Source organism: Rattus norvegicus, chromosome 3 (assembly GCF_036323735.1).
Source record: "Rattus norvegicus strain BN/NHsdMcwi chromosome 3, GRCr8, whole genome shotgun sequence".
In the NCBI taxonomy this organism is placed as follows: Eukaryota; Metazoa; Chordata; class Mammalia; order Rodentia; family Muridae; genus Rattus; species Rattus norvegicus.
In genome coordinates, this window is record NC_086021.1 from 97,345,684 (window position 1) to 97,365,430 (window position 19,747).

A 19,747-nucleotide genomic window follows, 5' to 3' on the forward strand; every position below is an offset into this window, starting at 1 on the left:
TGCCAGCACCCCATATATCCTTTAACATTCTGATCACTGCCCCAGAAGTGTGAGGGGAGTCCCACAGGACCAGGGAAGTAAGATTATTTTTATTTTTATTTTTGGAACTGCTAGGGACCAAATTCGAGACCTTATACATGCTGGGCAAGCATTTTGCCAAGTCATACAATTAAAATTTGGATCTGACAGTAACAAAGAACAGATCTATGCTCTTCTTCCCTTTTCTAGCATTAAATGCTTTGCTTTACATCACATATACCAGAAACACAATAGATTTCTGTTAAAGTTAGTATTCCTTATCTCTGTCAAAGAAAATAAGATTTCGCCAGACAATCTTGTTCTCTGTGGCCATCCAAGTGTTATTTCAGGAAGGAAGGCAAAGGAGGGACATTATACTCAGCACATTTGCAGTGGTGGTGGCTTAAGCGCTTTGTCCTTTAACATGTTACTGTATCTCGGAGAGCCAAGTTCTTTGTCATCCACAGACTTCATACTCATGTCAGCACAAGAGACCAGTAGTTAGTTCTTTGCTGCCCTTGCAGCAATCTCCTTGTGGAACTCTTTGAGAATTTCCAACTGGCTGGGCCTGATGGAGATGTGTGACCGGATTTTGGCGATAGCTTCTATAGCCTCCTCTGGGCTCCAGTTGTGTACCTGAAGTACAAGGTTAGAAGATCAGCCAAGAGAAGGAGGAGCAGTTATACAACGCCCTTGGCCTATGAGCAGGTGCTAAAGGACTCTCAGAATTAATCTTTAAAAAGATTCGGGCTGGCAAGGTAGCTCAGTGGGTACAGGAACTTTCTGCCAAGCTTGACAACTATGACCAAGAGTCCCAGGAATTCACATGGTAAAAAGAGAGAACTCCTGCAAGTTGTCTTCTGATTTCCAGTGAGTGCCACGGCACAGACATGACCACATGCACTTGCACATATAAATTAAGTAATGTGTAATCAATTTTCTTCAAGTAAATGAAGATTCCATAGTAGAGGGATTTGAAAATCATGTTCCAGCTGGGCTAAAAGGTACAGGCCTGTAAGCCCAGTTACTCAGGAAGTTGAGGCAGGAGGACCACAACTTCAAAGCTTGTCTGAGTTATAGTTCAAAGCCAGCCTAGCTGACTTACTGAAACCATGTTTAGTAAAAAGAATGCCCAGGATATAGCTCAATGGTAGAGCATTTGGTTAACATGCTTAAATCACGTGGGTCAATGCCCAGAACTAAAAAAAGGGAAAAACAAAAAACAAAAAAACAAAACCATTCCTTTGCTAGTGTAGTATGCTGGAGCGTCACATGAGCACAGGAGTTCTAGAGGTTGAGGCCAGCCAGACCAATGTCAGATACCTTGTCAAAAAACAAAAGGACAGGTTTCATGAGAGCACTTTTAACTACCTCAGTCAGCAAATCCTACATCCCACATGAAGCCGAAACCCCAGATTTTATAGGTTTACTCTGTCCTTTTTGAACTAGGATTTTAACAATTGCTATATTTATATATTTATATTATATATAATATTAATATAGTGAGTGTGTGTGTGTGTGTGTGTGTGTGTGTGTGTGTGTGTGTGTGTGTAGCTCAGTGGTTAAATGCTTGCCAGGCCTGAATGAAGCATATGGGTTCAAGTCTCGGCACCAAGCACACTAGGTGCCTTGATACACGACTGTAGGGAAGGCAGGAGAATCAGAAGTTTAAGGTCATGCTCACGGACATAAATGACTTTGAGACCAGCCTATAATACAAAAGACTTTGACACAAAATACCCACAAACTCATACCAACCTATGGCAGTTGTTTTCCTGTAATTCATCACCATAGCTAGGAAAATGAGTACTTTTTAAATTTAGGAGTGTTAACTTTGTGCTTTAAGGATGCACACTGATTTAGAACTCTGTTGTATTAAAACAAACAGCTCTAGCCTGCTGGGTCAAATCTCATTTAGATCAAAATACCCTCCTGAGATTACTTCCAGCAGATTCTTTTTTCTTCATGGTCTTTTTTTTTTAAAGACAGAAACAGTTTATTATGGGTCACAGCTCCATGTTACTATCTGTACTGGCTGGTTTCGTGTGTCAACTTGACACAAGCTGGAATTATCACAGAGAAAGGCGCCTCAGTTGAGGAAATACCTCCATGAGATCTAGCTGAAAGGAATTTTCTCAACTAGTAATCAAGGGGGTAGGACCCAGCCCATTGTGGGTGGTGCCATCTCTGGGCTGGTGGTCTTGGGTTCTATAAGAAAGCAAGCTGAGGGGTTGGGGATTTAGCTCAGTGGTAGAGCGCTTGCCTAGGAAGCGCAAGGCCCTGGGTTCGGTCCCCAGCTCCGAAAAAAAAAAAAAGAACAAAAAAAATAAAATAAAATAAAAAGAAGAAAGCAAGCTGAGCAAGCCAGAGGAAGCAAGCCAGTCAGTAACACCCCTCCATGGCCTCTGCATCAGCTCCTGCTTCCTGACCTGCTTGAGTTCCAGTCCTGACTTCGTTTGGTGATGAACAGCAATGTGGAAGTTGTAACTCCCCAACTTGCTTCTTAGTCATGATGTTTGTGCAGAAATACAAACCCTGACTAAGACACCATCCATGACACGGGGGAAATAAAGGAATGGATAATATCACATCTTTCTTTCTTTCTTTCTTTAACCCTATCTCAAAAAAAATGAATTATATTATTTTTTGTGTGTATACATACATTCATGCCGCACATGCATGTGATATCACATGACGACTACTGGGAGGCCGCACATGCATGTGATATCACATGACAACTACTGGGAGGCCGCACATGCATGTGATATCACATGACAACTACTGGGAGGCAGTTGCCTTCTACCATCTGTGTCTTTTTTTTTTTTTTTTTTTTTTTTGGATTTTTCTTTTATTTACAATTTAAATGTTATCCCTTTCTCGATTTTCCCTCCAGAAATCCCATATCCCATCCCCCTTCCCCTGCTTCTCTGAGGGTGCTCCCTCACCCACTACCCACCCACTCCCTCCCACCTCCCTGCCTTGACATCCCCTATGCTGGAGCATCAGGCCTTCACAGGACCAAGGGCCTCTTCATGGTCTTTTTTGAGACAGTCTCACTATATCTACCTGGTTGACCTAGAACTTATGCTATGCAGAACAGTTGGCTTTAAACTCCAAGAGATCCTTTGTCTCCACTTCCAAAATGCCAGGGGTTGCAGATTCACAACACCACACCCAGCTTCCAGCATAAACTTTATAATAGCATTGGTATAGCTCAGTCACACATAGTCCGTATTAACAGGGCTAGGCTGCTTCTTATATTTCCTTAAATTACCTACTTGACTGAAAATGCTATGCAAGAGCCAGACTAACGGACAAAAATGAGTTCCCTGGAAAGGAGAAAGTAGCAGGTAATGATAACAGACAACAAAGCTTTTGCTTCTAAATAGTTTTAAAGCATCCCACTTGCCAATCAACCATTCTTTTTTCCCCTGTATCAGGGAATAAAGTTGGGGCTTCATACATGCTAGGCAGGCACTCTACCCCTGAGCAAAGTCCCCAGCTGTGTACACATAAAATAAGAAAATATGGTAAAACAAAACAAAACAAAAAAACCAACGCCAGAGCTTTATCCTGAAGTGCCATGGAGCCAGAAGTGGTCAGCGCTATATCTGACACTGAGTTTTCTGGCCTGCTGTTCCGGGCCTTGAGCTCACTCTATAACCTGGAATCTGAAGATACCCTGGAACTTCAGCCTCCAGCCCCCATCTCCCAGGGCAGGTCCTTACACTCGGTTAGTGCCTCATGCACTCTAGGCAAGCAGTCTACTACTGAACTAGCCCCTGCCATGCTATTTAAAGCAGGCTAGTTGTGGCGGTGCACTCCTGGGATCCCAGCACTCAGGAGGCAGAAGCAGGAGGATTGCTGCAAGCCTCAGTTATATAGCCTAGTCTCCATAGTGAATTCCAGACCAGTCAGGGCAGGCTATATAACAATGCACTATCTCAAACAAACAAAAAATAAGGCTCTTTCAGTCTTCTGCTGGGTCGAACACTCTTTAAAACTCCTTTTTTTTTTTTTTTTTTTTGGCCTATGTAGGCAAACACTTTGATATACCTTCTCGTTTAAGCTTTCTGTCACATTTAAGCAAAGGAAACAAAATCAGAGAGGAGAACTCACATTTATCTATCTATCCCAACTAGTGAGGGCAGGGCCAGAGAAGCTGGCCTGTGCACAAAGCACGGCTGTTTGGCATGATGCTATGCTACCTTCTGACAGCCTAGAAGCGGGCAATGGCTCTCCAGCAAGGCCTGCCAGCAAACAATGCTACTGAACTTCTGGGAAGCTATACTAAGGCCTCTGCAGTGCCACTCTTCCTACCTGAATCAGATAGGCTGCCACCATTGTGGCACTTCTGGATCGACCAGCCTTACAATGCACGTAGACACACTGGCCCAGGGACTGGTACTTGAGAGCAAACTGGACTCCTCTGTGGAGGTTGGCCAAGGTGGGGACTCCAGTCATGTCGACTGTGCTGAGCCGTAGCTGCTCAACTCCCACATTCTTCCATTCCTAGAACCGGAATAAAAAGGAAAGGAAAATCAAAGAAGCTTGAGGTGGATGGTTTGAAGAGGAGGGCCCCAAGCAGCAAAATGGCAAGCAGGTTCCAGGGTTTACTGCAAGGTGACTCTTTCCAAAAACAGAAATGCTGTTAAAACAGCTCACCTTCCACTAAGCAGACATGCTGCTATTAGAACTATGTTCAAGGGCTGGAGAGATGGCTTAGCCGGTAAGAGCACTGACTGCTTTTCCTGAGGTCCTGAGTTCAATTCCCAGCAACCACATGGTGGCTCACAACCATCTGTAATGGGATCTGATGCCCTCTTCTGGTGTGTCTGAAGACAGCGACACTGTACTCATAAATAAAATAAATCTTTTTTTAAAAAAACTATGTTCAAATATTCTTTAGATGCTTGGATCTTTATTAGCTTCATAAAAGCAGCTGTGAGTCTGGAGAGACAGTTCAGAGGACTTCCTGCTCTTGGAGGGGAGTTCAGTTTCTAGCACCCCACTGGGAGGCTCACAACCATCCCTCAGCACCTACCTACAGGCAGGTGTGGTGGCAATACTAACCCCAGCACTTAGGAGGCAAAGGTGCAGAATCTCTATGAACTCAAGTCTACATAGTAAGTTCCAGACCAGCCAGAGCTACACAGTGAGACCCTGTCTAACAAGCCAAAGTACCACAACAACAAAAATAAGTTTTAACAAAATTCAGGGGCTAGAGAGATGGCTCAGTGGTTAATAGCACTGACTGCTCTTCCAGAGGTCCTGAGTTCAGTTCCCAGCAACCACATGGTGGCTCACAACCATCTGCCAATGGGATCCGCTGCCCTCTTCTGGTGTGTCTGAAGAGAGTGACAGTGTACTCACATACATGAAATAAACAAATCTTTAAAAACAATCAGCTGCATGAGTTATGGGCTGAGGATGTAGGTCGGTGGTGTAGTGCCTGCCGAGGGAACTCCTGAGATTCCCACCCCTTAAAATAATGTTAGGAAGCTGTGTCTCTGCCTGTACAGGGCTTGTACAGAGGGTAAACAGAGGGTATCCCTGTAGACAAGGATAATATATTTTACCATCAGTGCGGACATATTTTTACCACTTTTTTTGAGGGGAACACAGTAAAAGAAATGGGGTTAAGGGGTTGGGGATTTGGCTCAGTGGTAGAGTGCTTGCCTAGCAAGCGCAAGGCCCTGGGTTCGGTCCCCAGCTCCGGGGGGGAAAAAAAAAAAGAAATGGGGTTATTTTTAAGTTAAAACAACATATTTGGGGTTGGGGATTTAGCTCAGTGGTAGAGCACTTAGCAAGCGCAAGGCCCTGGGTTCTGTCCTCAGCTCCAAAAAACAAACAAACAAACAAACAAACAAACAAACAAAAAACCAACATACTTTAGACAAGAGTGGGGGCTCATGCCTAAAATCCCAAGGCTAGCATGCTGTGAGTGGAGTTCAAGGATAGTGTCTAAACTATGGAATAAGACTTCCTTCACCCTTTAAAAAAACAAAACAAAATAAAGACCTACCTGGTTTTGTGTAACGTTATTTAAGGGACTAGAGAAATGAAATCTTAGGAGTAATGTTATATTAGACAGCAGTCTATTTTTTTTTTTTTCCGGAGCTGAGGACCGAACCCAGGGCCTTGCGCTTGCTAGGCAAGCGTTTTACCACTGAGCTAAATCCCCAACCCCGACAGCAGTCTAATATATTTCTGCTTTAAGACTTCAAATATGGGGGCTGGAGAGATGGCTCAGCGGTTAAGAGCACTGACAGCTCTTCCCGAGGTCCTGAGTTCAAATCCCAGCAACCACATGGTGGCTCACAACCATCTGTAATGAGATCTGATGCCCTCTTCTGGTGTGTCTGAAGACAGCTACAGTGTACTTACACATAGAATAAATAAATAAATATTAAAAAAAAAACTAAGATGCAAACAATTACTTTAAAAAAGAAAAGACTTCAAATACACTGCAGCTGCTTTCACTGGCTTCTTTGCTGTTGTTGTTTTTTAAATATGGTTTCATATAATCCAAGATGACCTCACTCACTATGTAGCCAAGGATGCCTATGAGCTGATGTTCCTGTCTCCACTTCCCAAGGGTTGAAGTTACAGGTGTGAGCCTCCATGTTCCTTGCTACCTGTAGCAAGTCCCTGCAACTTAATGACTGCATGAAGGCCAGCTTAATCCCACCAGTTAAATTAACAGAACCTAAAGGCACATTTCTGCTTGTTTATCAATTGAACCAGAACCACTTTCAGAGTTGTTAACTATGCAGATAAACCCTGGGTCAGAATATCAAGGTGAGAGGGTCGGGTGGCCTGAGGTGGGGTGGCCTGAGGTGGGAACTTGTGCCTTATTAGCAAGGCTGCCAGAAGATCCTTAGGCATTTCCAGTGTGGCTGCTGCCTTGGAGATTTCTTTTCTCTAGCTAGTGGGATGAAAACCCTCCACCTTACAGAGGACAGTGCCTCACATGGAGAGACCAAGCATTGTCTGTGTGGCTTTAGTGACCTTTCACATTGATCACATGAGTGAGTATTAGCTCTGATAGCTAATGACCCCTTGAGACCTGTGACAATATTTTAGGGCATCCAGGAACGGTCATTTTCTTTTTTTCTTTTTCTATAAATGGCCTTCTATACCATGCCACAGGTTAGCCTCGAACTCCTATGTGGCTCAGGAGCTTGAGTATCTGATCGTCTTCTTCTTGGGTGTTGGGATACTGGGCCACTGCCACACCTTGTTTTTATTCTTCACTGACTTCATGTACTCTAGGCAAGCAGTTTATCAACTGAAATCCATCCACAGCCCGCTCTGCAGTTCTTCAATGATAACTATTAACATAGTATATATAATAAGGAGTGTTCTTCTTTTTACTTTTCTTTGGGTGGTTTCAAGATAAGATTTCATGGGGCTGGGGATTTAGCTCAGTGGTAGAGCGCTTGCCTAGGAAGCGCAAGGCCCTGGGTTCGGTCCCCAGCTCCGAAAAAAAGAACCAAAAAAAAAAAAAAAAAAAGATTTCATTATATAGCTCTGGCTGTTCTAGACTCACTTTATAGATCAGATGGGCCTCAAACTCACAGAGATCTGCCTGCCTCTGTCTCCAGAGTTCTGGGGTTAAAGGTATGCACCAATATGCCTGGCAGAGAGGGGGGTTCGCTTTTCTTATCTGTGATTTTGTTTTTAGACACAGGCTCGTGTAGCCCAGGCTGGCCTCCACCTCACTAAACACTTCCCACCTTCACTCATGAAGAGCTAACATTACAGATAAGAGCCACACTCTCTCTTAAAGAAATGCTTTCCTTACAGTTGGCCTTCATCTCCAAAGCTAACGAACATATTGCCTAATTCAAACTTGATGCTAAAATGTGTTAAAATGAATGAAATCAGCAAGGCACACGGTATTAGTCAGGGTTCTCTAGTTCCACTCCCAGAGCCAAGCATAGTCAAACCACCACACACATAAATCACAAATTTTAGTTACTGAGGTTAGTGACCAAAATCACAAATATAAGATGGGTGTATTAGCACATGCCTGTAGTCTCAGTACTGGGAAAGTGGAGGCAGTAGAATCACATCAGGACTTAAGACCCCTGTCTCAAAATAAACAAAGGAAAAGTAGCATATACATGTACAATTTTGTGCATGAAGAACTGTAAACCCGTCCCGATTTTAAAGCAGGACTTCCTTGTGTCCTGACTGGCACAGAGCTCACTACATACACCAAGCTGGCCTGGAACTTCCACCGACCCTTCTTCTTGCCTAAGGGTGCTGAAATCCCAGGAGTGAGCCACCCACAGCGGGTTAGCTCGCTCTTTTTAGACAGAGGCCAGGGCACATTTGAACTCCTGGGCTCAAAAGATCCTGCCTCAGCCACCTGAGTCGCCCGGGCTCCAGGCTCGCAGGACTTCTTTCTGGTTTATCAGTTTCAGCGTCTTTCCACCTGCAGCCATTTGAACTTGACGCGCAGACACAGTGCTCGAGAAGGCAACTAGTGTCTCCGACACTAGTCTCGGAGACAAGGTCACCCACAGCGTCCCTCCTTCCCCTAGCTTCTCCAGCTTTTACAGGCCCGAGTACTGAGCCAGGCCAGAGGGCCCGGGTCCTTACCTTCGAGGTGTTGCACAGGAATCTGGTCTCGTACTCCTCGTTCATAGTGATCACTCCGCGCACGTTCTCGTCCAGTACCAGCTGCCGAGGCAAAGAAGGGGCTCAGCGAGGGCCGCGGGGCGCCCGCCGAGGCCCGGGGCCCGCTCCCGGCCCGGCCCGCCGGTCTCTCTCACCCGGCGCGTCATGCTCCTCAGCGGCAGCGCGCCCAGCAGCACTGTGTGGTCGATGCGGTGGTACCAATCGCGGTGCGCCGGGCCGCCCACCCTCCCCCGGAACACTGTGTAGAGCAGCGTCGGGTAGAAGAGCACCCGGGCCAGGCCGGCCTCCAGCCACGCGGACGCCGCCATCCCGCCCCACCCCGCCAAGCGCAGCGGCCAGCCACCCGCTTCGGAGCTCGCGGTCAGCCACCGCGAGAAGGACGCAGAGGACGAGAGCTGCGGGCCACCTGATGCCTCCCGACTCTCCGAAGCTGAGTCCCCGCCGTCAGAGGCAGGCCCGGGGGATCCCGGGACAGGAACCATGGCTCCAAAGGAGAGGCGCCGCGAGGGGTGGGGTAGGGAGAGTAGAACGGCAACGATAGGGTGAAACTGTGACCCTGCCTAAGGAGCAGGGCCTGCTCTCCAACCCCTGACCTCAGGGAGGGGCCGTGGCCCCCGAGTGCACCCATTACCAAGGAGGAGGCTGAGCAGTGAGGCTCCTCTAAACAGGGGAGGAACCGGAGGACCCTCATCTGGGCGTAAGAGGAGCGTAGTTGACCGGAGCTGCTGCTCTTGGGGGTGCAGGGAACCTGAACATAAGTGGTAGTCTACTGTCTGTCTGTCTCTCTGTCTCTCTCTTAACTTTTTTTGAGACCAGATCACACTATGTAGCCCAAACTACCTTCTACTGGCTATGTAGCTAGTTCCAGAACAGCCAAGGCACACAAAGAAACCCTGTCTCAAAACAAACAAACAAAAAAAAAAACCCCCAATACCTCTGAGTGTGTGTGTATATATATATGTGTGTGTGTGTGTGAGAGAGATATTACCTGGATGCAAAGTCCAAGGAGGACAAAGAGGATGTTGGAACCCATGGGACTAGAGTGTGACTAGAGGGACGAGAGTCCCTCTCAGTGAATGCTGGAAATCAAACCAGGGTCCCCCGAAAGAATAGCCAATGCTCTTAACTGCTAAACCATTTCTCCAGCCACAAGAGAATATTCTTTACCTGCATCTGCTGCTTTTTCCCTCCTTCTTGGTTTTGGTTTCTTTGTTTGCTTGTTTGTTTTTCTTTAAAAAAAAAGATTTACTTATTTATTTTATATTTATGAGTACACTGTAACCGTCTTCAGACACATCAGAAAAGAGCATCAGATCCCATTACAAATGGTTGTGAGCCACCATGTGGTTGCTGGGAACTGAACTCGGGACCTCTGGAAGAGCAGTTAGTGCTCTTAACCACCGCTGAGCCATCTCTCCAGCCCCCTGTTTGTTTTTCAAGACAGGGTTTCTTTGTGTAACCCTGGTTGTCGTGGAACTCTCTCTGTAGGCCAGGCTGGCCTTGCACTCAGAGATCCACTTGCCTCTGCCTCCTGAGTTCTGGGATTAAAGGCATGTGCTACTGCTGTCTGACTTCTTTTTCTTCCTTTTAAAAAAAGAGGTATATTTTATCAAAGAAATACTCATAATAATGGGCAGGAAGGAATTAGGAGGAAGAAGAGTTAGGGGATGAATTTTTATCAAAGCACATTAATACATGTATAAGATTGGTTAGGGATTTAGCTCAGTGGCAGAGCGCTTGCCTAGCAAGCTCAAGGCCCTGGGTTCGGTCCCCAGCTCCGAAAAAAAGAAAAAAAAAAAAAAGAGTCTCGGATCTTAAAAAAAAAAAAAAATGAAAAGTATAGTAAGAATTGAGTCAGGCATCATGGTGGCACACCCCTTAATCCCAGCAATCAGGAGGCAGAGGCAGGTTGATCTCTGAATTATTAAAAGTCAGCTTGGGGCTGGAGAGATGGCTCAGAGGTTAGGAGCACTGATTGCTCTTCCTAGAGGACCTGAGTTCAATTCCCAGCAACCACATGGTGGCTCACAACCATCTGTAATGGGATCCGACACCTTCTTCTGGTGTGTCTGAAGAGAGTGACAACAATATAAGTAATAAAATAAATCTATAGAATATCAGCCTGGTCTACATAGAGAATTCCAGGCCAGATGTCTGTCTCAAAAAATAAATGATTCAATAGTATTATATCTTTTTTGAGAGGGGGGAGGGGGTCTCATGTCACCCAAGGAGGCCAAAAAAGGGTATTGGATGGAAGGTATTGTAGCCTTCCTGTGGGTGCTGGGAACTGAACCCCACTTTTCTCCAAGAGCAGCAAGCGCTCTTACAAGCTAACCCACCCCTTTAGTCCGTGTAGTAACTGCACTGTCAGTCCTCTTAGAGCTGGGATCGCCTGCACACCACCACGTCTCACTCCTCTTCAGTGCTAACACCTTTTTAGTGCCATCTTGAGAGTTCATAAGCCACGCGATCTACCTGCATCTGCTTTTACACTTATTTTTGTGTTGGATCAGGGGGAGTGCTTAGCAGAACATAACTTGTAGGAGTCTGTTCTCTTCTACCATGTGGGTTCCAAGGATGGAACGCAGGTTGTCAGTGTTGGTAGCAAACACCTACCCCCCTCCCAAGACATTCTGCCAGCCCCAATTTACCCTTTAATATGTACAATTCCATAAGTATGAATATACTCTTGGGGTTGTAACATCAGCACTGTACAATTCTAGGACATTTTCACCTTCAAAGGAACTATTATACACATTAACAATCATACCTAATTCCTCCACCGACTGACAACCACTAATCTCCTCTCTGTGGTTTTGTCTATTCTGGGCATATACATGGTTGTAGGTCCATGTCTTTATGCAGGAAGGTACTGGATAGGCCTGTCATTGGATGAGAAGGAAGGATGGGCAGGAACAAAGTTTTAGAAAGAGGAGAAGGAGCTGGGAGAACATGGGGGCAGATATTAAGATTCTTCTCTGCACATAGATACAGGTTGTTATGAATATTTTTAAGAGATGGGTGTGTACAGGGTTTTGTGCTGTCTAGATGGGCAAATTATCTTTTCAATTGGATCAGAGGTTATTGTGTGGCGTGGTTCTTTCATGTGGTGACTTAATTGAGTTCAAGAGAAGGTGCAGTGGTGGGATGCACCAAGCCCGCCATGGAGTTGGGATGTGTGAGTCTGGTGTGGTAACAACCGGCCAAGGGACTGTGAGTGAAAGCACAGCAGCGTGGCAAGGTGCTGGGCTGGAACGGCCCGTGGACCGCCCAGGTCAGAGAGTACTTGGGGACAGCGTGGAGCCACTGTGATAGAGGTGCCCCACAGTGCCATGTGGCCCCATGGGTGCTGGCACTAGCTCGGGATAAAAGGTTACCGTTTTTTACACGGATCCAAGTAACATGTAGTCTCTGTATATTCAAACGTAAATAAAGGTTATCGTAATACTCTTTGTTCTTGTTTTCTCTTTTTTATTATTATTTTACTTATTAATTCTACATCCTGCTCACTGCCCCCCCAGTCACCCCTCCCACACTTCTTCCCCCTTCCCTGCCTCCCCATTTTTTTTTTTTTGAGGGAGGGTTTCTCTGTGTAATCTTGGTTGTCCTTGAACTCAAGTCTGTAGACCAGGCTAACCTTGAATTTGCAGATTCACCTGCCTCTGCCTCCTGAGTGCTGGGGTTAAAGGTTTAAATCTACTATGCCCACCTGAGATTCTCACAGTTTTTCCTGACTTTACAGTATTGTCTGATGTAGCTGGTCTCTACTGCTTTGTGAGCTCTTCTTTTTCTCACCCTTTACTCCCCCTACCCATTTCACCCCTAGGCACCAAATAGGAGAGAAAGAAGGATAGAAGGGAGGGAGGATTCATGAATATTTCCTTTTGTTTCTTCTCTGACCATGACTATGAACAAACTACAAACAACCTCCTTAAATGACCATCAACTACCCACCCTGTCTCTAGGAGGCTCTTCAATTTATGTACCCTCTGAAAAGTTCCCAGAACTCCAAATGTCATACAATCCAGAAATTATCTGTAGCTGGCAAAACCACACTTGCTAGAGCGTGAAGCAAATCGTAGTCAGCTGCTGCAAACGACAGCCCCATATCCCCACCCCAGGGATTAAAATAAAAACTTTCTTAAATATTTAAAATATTTATATATTCTTTAAAGAAACCCAAATTCCAAACTCTCGCTACAGTCTGAAATCTTTCCTCCTCGAATCAAGCCTACTCTGAGATTTTTGTACCACCGAACTTTCCAACATTTTCTTACAATCATTTTTTTAAAGATTTATTTATTTATTTTATGTACAGCATTCTGCCTGCATATGTGACTGCAGGCCAGAACAGGGCACCAGATCTCATTACAGATGGTTGTGAACCACCATGTGGTTGCTGGGAATTGAACTCAGGACCTTGGGAAGACCCATCAGTGCTCTTAACCACTGAGCCACCTCTCCAGCCCACAATCATTTTCATAATATGCTGAAACATGGGATAAACTTAAGAGTGAAACTCAAATTGCACCTGGCCGTGCTGACACACGCCTTTAATCTCAGCACTTGGGAGGCAGAAGTGGAGCTCCATGATCAAGGCCAGTGTAGTGTACAGAGTGAGTTCCCGGACAGCCATGCTATACCAGGAAAGCCTCTTTTGAAAAACCAAAACCGGGCTGGAGAGATGGCTCAGCGGTTAAGAGCACTGACTGCTCTTCCAGAGGTCCTGAGTTCAAATCCCAGCAACCACATGGTGGCTCACAACCATCTGTAATGAAATCTGATGCCCTCTTCTGGTGTGTTTGAAGACAACTACAGTGTACTCATAAGTGAATAAATCTTTAAAAAAAAAAGAAAAACAAAAACCAACCAACCAACCCAACAAAAACAAGCAAACAAACCCTCAGATAACAGTCATTTAACTTGTATAAATGACATTTTAGTGTGTGTACTTTTGGGGGAGGGGAGTGACGGGGGTCTCACTATGTAGCCCTTGTTGTCCTAGAACTCCCTGTATAGACCAGGCTGACCTCAAACTCATAGAGATCTGCCTGCTTCTGCCTCCCCAGGGCTGTGACTAAAGATGTGTGCCACCATGCCCAGCTAGCAGCATATTATTCTTTTAAATTTTATTTATTTATTTTATGTCTATGGGTATTTTATCTGCATGTTTCTATGTACCACATACATGTCTGGTTTCCAAAGAGACCAGAAGAAGGAATTGGACGCCTGGAACTGAAGTTACAGATGGTTGTAAATTGCCATGTGGGTGCTGGGAACCAAACCTGAGTCTTCTCCAAGAGCAACAAGTGCTCTTAAGTGCTGAACCCTCTCCAGTTCTCCCATTCTATTTTAATGCACTTAAAATATATTTGTTTTATAAAAATTGATATTCTATTTACTGTTAGTAACCTCTTTTTTTTTTAAATCGAGGATACTCATGAATAGTGTTCCACTTCAGTGCAGATATATGGTTCTCAAAAACTGATCTGGGCATGGCTCATGTCTGTAATAAAGCACTGGGAGGTAGAGGCAGGAGAAAAAGACAGAAATCAAAGATCATGCTCAGCAGTCTAATGAGTCTGAGGAAAAGTTGGACTACATAAAACCCCAAGGAAGAAAGAGGGAAAGAGTGGTGGGGAAGGAGGGACAAAAAATGTGTTGTCAGTGGAGCTGGCCCTGATGGCAAAGGCATGGAAGGACAGAAGGACTGATGAGCCAGCCCCGAGGGTGTGAAAGCAGATACTGTCCTTGACTGGGCAGCACAGTGGATCGGGCTCTGACTTTGAAGTCATGAGTGTGTGAGTACTGGTGAGCTGCCCTGAGGGCATGAGCGATTGTGTGTGTGTGTGTGTGTGTGTGTGTGTGTGTGTGTGTGTGTGTGTGTGTGTGTGTGTGCGCGCGCGCGCGCGCGCATGCTGAACATGCCCCTGCCAGTGGATGCACTGAGTGATCTAGCCCGGGGCAGGGCTGGAAAACTAGCCCTGGTGGTATGGATGCAGGAGAGAAGGCAGAGTGACCAGCTCATCCAGGACTTTGAGTTGGTCCACTGCAAAATCCACCTCATCTATGAACTGTTGGAGCACGTGAAAAGGCCAGTCCTGCTGATCTAAAGCTGCAGGATCTCCATGATATAGGGCGAGAACAGGAGAGGAGTCCTGGTGAGGATCCATATTGATGGTGTAGCAGAAACCAGAGGCCTCAAACCAGACCACTGACATTTCAGTGAACACTTGCCCATAAAGATGTGGGACACATTGTGACATACCACGGCTTCCATAGTGAGATGTTTTCTATGCTTTGTTTTGTTTTATTTGTTGTTGTTTTGTTCTTGTTCTTATTCTTGAGTTTTCTTTAAAGAGGAATGTTGCAAGGGGAGAGGGTGAATATGAAGGAACAGGGAGATAAGTGGGACTGGGATGCATGATTTGAAACTCACAAAGAATCAATAAATAGTTTTTAAAAAGTGTTACATAGTCTGAACATTTCAGACACTCTTTGGAATTATCAGTGAACAAAATGGACAAAGATTCTCGAATTCTTTTTTGTGACAGAAAGTTTTCTCTTGTGAAGATGAGGAATTAGAAGTTGTTTTTGATTTCTGGGGCTTTTGTTTGTTCATTTGCTTGTTTGTTTCAAGACAGGGTTTCTCTGTGTAGCTTTGGCTGTCCTTGACTTACTCTGTAGACCAGGCTGGCCTTGACTTTAGAGATCTGTGTGTTCCTGCCTTCCAAGTGTGTTGGAGATTGGTTCTAATGCTTTGATTCAATTGGGAATCTGCATGTTCCCAAGTGGTTTTTTTTTAATAGTTTATTTATATTATGTATATGAGTATACTGTAGCTGTCCTCAGACACACCAGAAGAGGGCATCAGATCCCATTACAGATGGTTGTGAGCCACCATGTGGTTGCTGGGAATTGAACTCAGGACCTCTGGAGGAGCAGCCAGCACTCTTAACCACTCCAGCCCCCTGGTTTTTAATTGATCAATAAGGATGCCAGTGGCCAATGACTGGACAAAGGGAGATTGGGTGGGACTCTTAGAGTTTTGAGTGTTATGACAAAGGGGGAAGGAGAAAGAATCACCATGATCAGATTTAGAGCTGCAGGAGAGAGAACCAACTAGCCATGTAAGAATTCAGGTAAGTGGTCATTGGTCCTAGCATAGCAGACAGAGGATTAAAACTGCCCAGCCACTAAGCTTAACAACATATTAAAAATAAACTAATGTATTTTTGTCTTTCATTCGAGGAGCCAAAGACTCCTTGGACGAGTGGCCGGAAGTGGGGCCCACTGGACATAAAACAGAGAAGCCCAAACCCACTGCTACACAAGTGCTGGGATTAAAGGCACGCACCACCACTGCCTGGCATCCGTACAGTGGATGTCCTGTTAATAAAGAAGGGATGAGGCAGTTAATGAACTCAGCATTTGGGGCTGGAGAGATGGCTCAGTGGTGAAGAGGACTGGCTGCTCATTCAGAGGACCCAGGTTTGACTCTCAACACTCCCACTCCGATGGTATCTCATGGCAATCACAGTTCCAGTTCCAGGGGACACATTGCTCACACATATACATACATGCAGGAAAACACCCATCCATACAAAATAAAACAAATCTTAAAATTCAGTATTCGAAGCTGGAGTGTTGTTAAAGGAGCCATTTGTTGCTTGTGTAGAGGTCCTGGGTTCAGGTCCCAGAACCTAAATGGCATATCACAACCATCTGTAACTTCAGTTCAGGGTGGGGGTGTGTGGGGATCCAACATCCTTCTGATCCTTCTGTATACATTCGAGCAAAACATTCATTCATATAAAAATAAAAATAAATATATCTTTTTATTGGTTATTTTATTTACTTACATTTCAAATGTTATCTCCCTTCCTGGTTTCCCCTCCCCAAGTCTCCTCTCCCTTTTCCCCTCCCCCTGCTTCTTTGAGGGAGCTCTCCCACCTATCATCCCACTCACTCCTGCCTCACCACCCCAGCATTCCCCTACACTGGGGCATCAAGCCTCCACAGGACCAAAGGCCTCCCCTCCCACTGATGCCTGACAAGGCCATCCTCCCCTACATATGCAGCTGGAGCCATGGGTCCCTCCATGGGTCCTCTTTGGTTAATGGTTTAGTCCCTGGGAGCTCTGGGGGGATCTGGTTGGTTGATATTGTTGATCTTCCTATGGGGTTGCAAACCCCTTTAGCTCCTTCAGTTCTCCCCCAAATAACCCTATTAAAAATGGGGTACAGAGCTAGACAAAGAATTCTCAACTGAAGAATCTCGAATGGCAGAAACACCTAAAGAAATGTTCAACATTCTTAGTGATTAGGGAAATGCAAATCAAAACAACCCTGAGATCCCACCTCGCACCAGTCAGAATGGCTAAGATCAAAAACTCAGGTGATGAGGATGTGGAGAAAGAGCAACACTCCTCCATTGTTGGTGGAATTTCAAGCTGGTACAACCACTGTGGAAATCAGTCTGGAGGTTCCTCAGAAAATTGGACATAGTACTAGCCGAGGACCCAGCTATGCCACTCCTGGGCATATACCCAAAGATGCTCCAACGTATAACAAGGACACATGCTCCACTATGTTCATAGCAGTTTTATTTATAATAGCCAGAAGCTGGAAAAAACCCCAGATGTACCTCAGAGTAATGGATACAGAAAATGTGGTACATTTACACAGTGGAGTATTAAAAGCAATGACGTCATGAAATTCGCAGGCAATTGGAGGAAAGTAGAAAATATCATCCTGAGTGAGGTAACCCAGTCACAAAAGAACACGCACGGTATATACTCAGTGTTAAGTAGATATTAGGGAAAAACTCAGAATACCCACGATACAACTTATAGACCATAGGAAGACCTCAAGAAGAAGGAAGACCAAAGTGTGGGTGCTTCAGTCCTACTTAGAAGGAGGAACAAAATAAATGCATCTTTTAAAACTCAGTATTTTTCAGCCTTTTGTAAAAATAATTGATGTAGTCAGTAATCTTCAATGGATAAGAATAGAAGAAACACTGACCATGAAAGGGTGGGGCTGGGAGGCCACCTCACACATGGATTAACTACTGCAACACACACACACACACACACACACACACACACACACACAAAGGCTCGCGTGCGCGCTGACTTCATAATGTGACACTGTGCACAAGTTGCTCATGACACCATTCTCATAAACTTGACTAGGAATATAATCAGACTTCAAGCCCAACTTTTTTTTTTCTTTTTTCTTTTTTTCAGAGCTGGGGACCGAACAACCCAGGGCCTTGCGCTTGCTAGGCAAGCGCTCTACCACTGAGCTAAATCCCCAACCCCAAGTCCAACTTTTTTTTAACTATTTACTTACTTTTATTTGGTTTTGCCTGCATACATGTGTGTGTGTGTGTGTGTGTGTGTGTGTGTGTGTGTGTGTGTGTACAAGGGTGTTGGATTCCCCTGGAACAGGAGTTATAGACAGGTGTGAGCTGCCATGCGGGTTCTGGGAATTGAACCCCGGTCCTCTGGAAGAGTAGCTAATGCTCTTAACCTCTGAGCCATGTCTCCAGCCTCAAGTTCAACTTTCATGTGCAGAAATACAGAAGGTAAAGGGATAAATGTCCTTGTGGGAGAGCAACAAACAAAGACAGAATTTAGGACATCTTATGAGTAAGGCTGACTCAGTTTCTTCAAGAAAAGGAAGTATTGGGATAGCGATGGTGGTGGGGACATGGCTCATTGGTAAGTCCTTGCCTCGCATGTATTAAGCCCTGTGTTTGATCTTCAGCACTGCATAGAGTTGGCACAGCCACACACACCTGTAAAATGAAATATTTACTCTAGCTAGCTGGTATAGAAGACACACAATCCTTGTATGTCATTTACAAACTGTAAGCCTAGACTGGGCGGGTTTGGGGCTATTCTAACTTACATCCCAGCCATATGCCCCTGTTACTTGCCGTTTCACCTGGCCACGTGTCTATGATCTATCTCCTCTCACGGTGGCAGCCTCCTCTTTAAAGTCTCCTTCCTCCTTCCGTCCTTCTGGTCCTCCTAAGACCCCCCTCACTCAACCCTCGAGTCCTGCCTTACTATCTCTACTGCCCAATCACTAGCTCTTTTATTAATGAATTAACTTTAAATTGGGGAGCAGGATTTACATAGCCTCTCTTGGTATATGTGAGGATCTCCTCATTGGGGACAACCAGATCTTGGGGGCCAGTAATTAGCACTTGAATACATAGTAGTAACAGAGCAACCCCGACACATACCTGTGAACCCAGCACTGGGGGGTAGAGGCAGGAAGATCAGGAGTTTAAGGTCACCCTCAGCTCTTACATGTCAGGTCGGAAGCCAGTATGGGCTCTATGAGGTTCTATCTCTTAAGTAAATAGATAAATACCTGCACATATTTAAAACATACGGTTATGGCCAGAAAGAGTGGTACATAACTTTAATTCTAGCACTCAGGAGACAGAGACAGGCAGATCTCTGTAAGAGCCAACCTGGTCTACAGAGTGACTTCCAGAACAGCCAAGGCTACACAGTGAGACTCTTGCCTCAGAAGTAAAATAAAATAAAATAAAATAAAATAAAATATACATATACATATACATATACATATATACACACCCATATATATAGATATATGCACTTTAATTAATTCTAATTTGTGTACATACCTTACCTGTGATACCTCCAGCCTAATAAAATAATCTTCCCTCCCCAAAGTTTCCTTTTTTCCCCATCACAGTAATCTCTTCTTGAATCTCTTTAACCACAAATGCACTACTGATTAATGGGTATTGTGTAGACTTTCATATAACTAGACATGAATTTTTATGTGTTATATGTGTGTGGTATATACAGGTGTGTATGAACAGTGCACAACCCATGTAAATGCGTAGCCTGAAGTGACATCAGGTTGGAGGCAAAGGCTTTCACCTTCTGAGCAATTTTACTGGCTCAAGATGATTTTTGTTTGGTTGGTTGATTTTTTTTTTCTTTTTCTTTTTTTCGGAGCTAGGGGCCGAACCCAGGGCCTTGCGTTTGCTAGGCAAGCGCTCTACCACTGAGCTAAATCCCCAACCCCTG

The 19,747-nt window shown here is 45.0% G+C and overlaps 1 protein-coding gene across 7 annotated transcripts; it reads right to left on the reverse strand.

Moving 5' to 3' along the window:
- Nucleotides 1-68: 68 nt before the first annotated feature.
- Nucleotides 69-9,713, reverse strand: Ptpmt1 (protein tyrosine phosphatase, mitochondrial 1). Of its 7 annotated transcripts, none has more exons than NM_001105726.1 (4): nucleotides 8,802-9,571; nucleotides 8,629-8,709; nucleotides 4,339-4,530; nucleotides 69-654 (listed from the first exon to the last, which is right to left on the reverse strand). In NM_001105726.1, exons 1-4 carry the CDS (start codon nucleotides 9,147-9,149, stop codon nucleotides 520-522), a joined length of 756 nt encoding a protein of 251 aa, NP_001099196.1. In that variant the 5' UTR covers nucleotides 9,150-9,571; the 3' UTR covers nucleotides 69-519. The 7 variants fall into 7 exon arrangements, with proteins under 7 accessions (NP_001099196.1, XP_063139270.1, XP_038960365.1 ...); XM_063283200.1 differs by having other exon boundaries at nucleotides 79-654; nucleotides 9,074-9,517; XM_039104439.2 differs by lacking the exon at nucleotides 69-654 and adding an exon at nucleotides 8,054-8,115 and having other exon boundaries at nucleotides 4,393-4,530; nucleotides 9,074-9,713.
- Nucleotides 9,714-19,747: the final 10,034 nt, after the last annotated feature.

Excerpts from the sequence above, each read along its gene's own strand:
- Ptpmt1 (NM_001105726.1), bottom strand. The coding sequence starts at position 9,149 with ATGGTTCCTGTCCCGGGATCCCCCGGGCCTGCCTCTGACGGCGGGGAC. Across the intron at positions 8,710-8,801 it reads TGAGGAGCATGACGCGCCGG|CTGGTACTGGACGAGAACGT; the intron begins GTGAGAGAGACC and ends TTGCCTCGGCAG. Across the intron at positions 4,531-8,628 it reads TCCTGTGCAACACCTCGAAG|GAATGGAAGAATGTGGGAGT; the intron begins GTAAGGACCCGG and ends TTCCGGTTCTAG.